The sequence below is a fragment of the Aspergillus piperis genome, assembly GCF_003184755.1.
Source record: "Aspergillus piperis CBS 112811 unplaced genomic scaffold BO85scaffold_4, whole genome shotgun sequence".
NCBI lineage: Eukaryota > Fungi > Ascomycota > Eurotiomycetes > Eurotiales > Aspergillaceae > Aspergillus > Aspergillus piperis.
Genome location: NW_020291594.1, coordinates 693839 through 699596, shown reverse-complemented (window position 1 = coordinate 699596; position 5758 = coordinate 693839). Strand labels below are relative to the sequence as shown.

General features: G+C 49.3%; 1 protein-coding gene across 1 annotated transcript; it reads right to left on the bottom strand.

Annotated features, from left to right (window-relative positions):
- Positions 1-1822: 1822 nt before the first annotated feature.
- BO85DRAFT_517849 (zinc metalloproteinase family protein) lies at positions 1823-5562 on the bottom strand (the record flags this gene model as incomplete). Its single annotated transcript, XM_025664942.1, has 6 exons — positions 4964-5562; positions 4809-4904; positions 2981-4718; positions 2794-2920; positions 2654-2735; positions 1823-1837 (listed from the first exon to the last, which is right to left on the bottom strand). The coding sequence occupies exons 1-6, from the start codon at positions 5273-5275 to the stop codon at positions 1823-1825; spliced, it is 2370 nt and encodes a 789-aa protein (XP_025518218.1). The 5' UTR covers positions 5276-5562.
- Positions 5563-5758: the final 196 nt, after the last annotated feature.

Here is a 5758-nt window from a genome sequence, read left to right as displayed (position 1 = left end):
TTGCTGATAAATAATCCCATTGTGGCGTAGATAGTGACAGGACTAGTCCGTTTTACTTGGCTTTATTGATCCGTAAGGACAAAAAGTAAGCAAACCCAACCTTAGTCTTCTGCTTTTACAAATCTTGACTACTACTGCTCCTGCGACGATGAATGAATTTCCCCTTGCGTGGAATCAATGTGGAATGTTCGAACGGTCGCGCTGTCCATGCTTGATGCCCAATGGATCAATTTATTCGGTGTGCCCAATCGATCATTTTTTTATCTTTTATTCTCCTTATTGTTCCTGAGAAGAATACTTGCATACATAGTATACTAGTATACTATTAATACTGGTCCCTACAATAAATACGAGCTTACCGAATTGCTGGGTTTTGGTCACTCGACAGGAGGTGGTAATTACCGGGAAGTACAATGTAACTTAACAGAGGGTATAGTCAGTTCTATCTACAATAACTATGGGGAGGGAGCAGGTAAGTAGTAGATAGATAGAGAGTGTGTCACTGTTATCTAGATACTCCGTCCTCCGTTTCATACCTCAACTCACATCAATTGCCATCCAAATATACCCACCCTCCCATCAAAAGAACAACAACCAACTACACAAGTTACACTCTACCAGCAAAGCACACCCCCCACCAGAGTTGTACATAACCCCATACCCCAAGTAACTATACTACCCCAAAGAAGTAAAAGAAGCAGCAAGCTTTGACAGCCATCCGCCCCCAAGCTACACAGTCAAGCACTAAGTAGTGTGTAAATATCAACCGTCCCGCACAGACAACCCATCCACATCCACATCCATACCCCTAACAACCATCTCATGTACTATACTAATCCCATGAAGGAAGGAGCACAAGATGTAACCAAGCTAAGCCCCGCCAACATGTAACGCGACAAAAGGCTCATATCCTAAACTACTTACACAACTTACACAACACTACTCTACCCTGAGAAGAAAGAAAAGAAGGTTTCCCACCAAGCAACGGAAGCATACGAAAGAGAGGGTGGGGGGAAGGGGGAGGGCAGGTGACACACACACGCACACACGGAGGGTATTATTCCTACCTATTCCAAATGCCAATCCACCCCAACGCCACCCCATCATCCAGCATACTTGGCTGACTGGATGGCGTTCGGTATGGCTGACACGGGCCAGAACCATTGGTTGAGAGGGCCAAGGGACTAGGTAGGGTACCTGACGCCGTGGCTGAACCATAAGGCTGATGATGGATTTGGGGGAGGGGGGCGATCAAACCAAAGCGAAAGTAGTAGGTAGGTATAGGTAGGTAACCAAGAGGTCAAAAACTAAGGGGTTGGCCACTTCTTCTCCCACTTTATCAAAAATGAAATAAGAAAAGAAAAAGAAAGGACGGAAAAGAAACTAAGGTTGATTGATTGATCGATCGATCGACGCGACTAGAGCAAGTAAGTAATAGCTTTAGCAGTACAGGAGGTTGCAGAGTTAGGTTCACCGGTTGGAACTAAAAGGGGTAGTAGGTACTAGTAGGAGTACTGTAGCAGACATGTGAATTTGAGTGTGTATGTCAATGGACGGATGGATGATTGGAAGAAGCAATAGGTGGCAAGGTGAGGGATATTATGGATAGAGTGAGAGAGTTCGAGAATTTTTCTAGTCGCTAACCGTCCATGACAATGTAGAGTGTGTTTGCAATATGGTTCAGGTAGCTCGTGGTCTGTTCCATTCAGGATGCATGGTACTGCTCCGACAAAGATTTCGCGATTCCAATCCTAGTTAGATGCAAGTCATATGAAGGTATGACCGATCCCGATGCTATGCATATCATCCATTGCGATCGCGATTAGGTGCAGCGAAGCTATACTGAATCGTCAGTCACTTAATGAGAAGCAGGTGATCTGTCACGGCTGTCCTATCTCCGATGCATCTAGCCGCCATCAGTCGTTCTCGTTCTCTTTCAGAAGGGTCTGCCTATCTGTCAAACATCGACAGCTACTAATCCAATAGGACGAATCAAGTGCCATTACTGGCATGCAATTATCTATGGGCCATTCGGCCAACTATCAATTATGTCCCCTAAACAAATATGTCCCCAGTATGAATCGCCATGATCCAAGTCCCGCTTATTTCATGGCATGCACCGTGTGCTGACCCATTCCATATATTCAGTAACAGTCCCTCAGCACAATGCTCGAACCGGCAAAGAGAAAGAGAAAGAAGAAGTGACAAAAGAAACGACAAGGAATGAAAGCCACCGCAACTCCCGGGCGCCGCCCAATGTAGACAGTCAAGACGCAGATGGCAACCAGACAAGAAGAAACATGAAATGTAATGACCTATAGACACGTGCGCGCGCTCAGGCGCGGGGCAGTTAGACTGCGCTGCTCTAGTCTGCACGATTCCGCTCGATGATCGGCCTTGCGGCTGGCCAACAGAACTTTGAGCTGGACCGAACTGCAGGTGACATCAGACGCAAGCGCTTATGAATTCATGTGCACATCCATTCGGTGAATGGCATAAGGCGCATGCCCAAGTTGAGTGATGTGAATATGCTGAAACCTCCTTCGAGGTCAGGGCCAGGTGCTGCAAGGCGAGTCAAGTATGGCCATGATCAGACAAGCGATGAAGCATAGGTAACACTATGGTTAGCATGCAATGATCAATGCATGATCACCAGTGAGAAGCCGTCGATCCAGGGTCCGCTGGTGCCTGAAATGCCGGCAATCTTATATCCAAGTGGGGGAATCAGAGTGTACCTGAACTTTCATTAGTAAAGCGGTCCTAATCCCAAGGCAGTAACGGGGTTCTTCATACCCTGAGCCTCCCGAGGCGTTTCCATAAATGCCAGACTTCCTGCCCTGGCTGGTCAAAATCTCGATGCCATCGACCCACGCTCCAGCGCGAACGTAGAATCCAAGTATAATTTCGCCTCTCCGAGTATCTGTCAACTGTTAGACCATATCCGAGCGTGAATCTTCCGGGATGGTAACAGTAAACTTACCAAGGACAAAATCATCAGGCTTCCCACCACGATTGCCGAAAAGCTGGCTCGTGGCATCTTCATAGAAGAATTCCAGACCATAAAGCGCATTATCGTGATATATCCGAATAGAGGTAAGGATCTTAGTCGACGACGCAGAGGCACAGTCAAGCAAAAGCTGCTCTGGTTCACTACCTTCGAGCTGCGAAAGGCCCACTTTGTTCCCTCTGTACCCGGTATGACTCTTGGGAAGCTTGACCAAGTTCTGCTTCGACTTCAGATTGCTGACTGAATCAATGTTATGACTCCCGAGGGCGCCAGAGTAGACGACAACGCGGATAGACTTCTTCTTCTCTTTCTCGGTGCCATACACGCGTTGTCGCAGTTCGCTTTCCGTTACCGTCACCTGCCTTGGCAGTCCGTTGCTGCTCGACTCGCTGTTCAAGTATTCGATAAAGCTGTGGCATACATTGTCGCCTTCAGCGTAAAGTTCCATGAATGCGATACCCGTCGAGGCAGTGAACACGATTTTACCGTTCTCCACCGGCCAAACCGAGACGCTATCATCCGAGCCCACAGGGGCATCGCCGGGAAGTCGGAAGCAGGGGTGGAACCGAAAACGTAAAGCGTCGAGCCGATGCCAGCTACACTCATCTTGAGGCAAGCACAGTTTAAGTCCCTGCGTCTTCGTCCGAGTCGCAAAAGGTTCACGTGTAAGGAAAGTCCGATTAAGACGAACATAGTCCCTGAGCATGATCCCCGACTCCTGATGTGGACATCCGAAGAGGTGTCCGACTTCATGGAGATGAGCACCAATACCGATATTGGCGGCTTCCCAGCTGGAACCGCCCTCGCCGGAATCGTTAGCCACATAGTCTGTGTCAGTCCTGGTGCAGTCCGACAAGGCGTCGACAACATCCTCCAAGCTGGTGGGATAGCTCTGCAGACTGTGGGAGCCAAAGATCGCTAGCTTGAGATCCCCCGTGCCTGAACCCAGAGCGGCGTGGCCAGTGATGGTCTGGGTGCCTACATCCCAATGGGAGTCGAGAAGCAAGACCGAGACGTACTGCTTCTGACCGGGTCGAAGACGGAAATGGTCTTTCACCGCATCTCGCGCGATGCGGAACAGCTCATCCTTGTGGGTAGCAGAGTCATTCTGCTGGGCGAGGTTGAGATCTCTGAGCTCTGCGACCGTCTTGTCGGTCCGGACAACGTGGACTTTGGCCTCGTTCCGCATCTGGCCATTGATGGCATCGCGGCGGCTCAAAGTGCCTGCTTGCCATTCTTCTTCGAACCGGAAACACCGACGGCCAAAGTTGTTACGGAACATCTGTTCACTAGTGAATGCCTGCCACAGGTACGCCGCCATGCGGTACTTTTGGATCGCAGTTTCGAGACCATTTCCTTCCCGCTGTTGTCTCTCGGGCACGGCGTCGAATGTCCCATCGGAGTCCTTCCCAAGCAGAACGACGAGGTGCAAGGGCGGCGTATTTACCAAGGGAAGATAGTTGATACAGATATACGACGTATGGACAGTCTGATGCGCACTGCCGGAGGAATGTTTGGCTGTGACAAAGTCGAAGCGTAGGCGATTCGGGCCGGGAACCAGGTGCACCAGGGTCTTGAAGTGAGCAGATGTAACGGGCCACGGGACCGAGGGGAAGCTGTCCTGATGGTGGGAAACCGTTACAGTTCCGTCCAGCGGATGTTGTCTTGGGTCTCCTATTTGGCCATACACCAGCAGAACCTTTTGATGGACCTATCGGCGAGTAATACAAGTCAGCTTTATTTGCACCAATCGGTCGAGTAGCCATAATCAGAGAAAAAAGAGTAGCGCAGGAGTACAAACCCAAGAGTTATCGGAGATGGAAATGATCCTCGGCGCATAAGGAGAGGAGGGAGTAGGCGACCGCACAGCCCCATTGACAGACATATTACTGCCAAACTGCAGAGAGCAATTAAGTGGTCAGCCTAGGAACCGCACCCAGTGTGGGTCAGACTTACATAGGCGCTATTCCGCTGCGACGGAGCTGTGAGAAGACCAGGGCGTTGGGGAGGCGCAGAAAGAGGAGAAACAGCGTTGTTGGAGGTACCGTTGCTTTCGCTAAGGGATGGTAGATTAGGAGAAGAGAGAGTTGGCTTGATTGATGAGGGTGGAGTGAGAGAGCTGTAGGAGGCTGTTTCAAGCGTGGATGATGATTTTCCCGAAGTCATGTCCCCATTGGATTGAGACTCGTTGGACTGTTTCTCTGGCGCCGACTTGCTGGGGTGAAAGTTGGCTTTCGAGCGACGACGAAGCTGTTTGAACAACGGCATGATGGGTGGGTGGTGGTGTTGTTGGTTGCTGTTGCTGTTGCTATCGAAGAAAAGAAGAAGGTCGGAGGGCAGTGGTGGATGGGGCAGTAAGTATACCGGAGAAGGCAAGAGTGACCTTGCCTCGTTTTGCCTTCTTCAGAAGGAATGAACTGGACTCTTCCAATGGAGAAAACCAAGTAAAAAGTAATCTGCCAAGGATAGATGAACGAGCGATTGCGATTCCAACGCTTATTTCTTTTCTTCCGTTGTTAACGGTTTCTCAATTAATTTTTTTTTTTTTTTTTTTTTTTTTTTTTTTTTTTTTTTTTTTTTTTTTTTTTTTTTTTTTTGTTATTTTTAACGAGAGATTCGTGGACAGCTAAGCGGTGGCGACAACGAGAAGATCGGTGAAAGAGGAGAGCGACCGTTTGCGGCAGCGAGTGACGAACGAATGGCAGAGGCACCCCGCATCAACCAGAGTGGCATCCAGGAACCGGGCGAGGG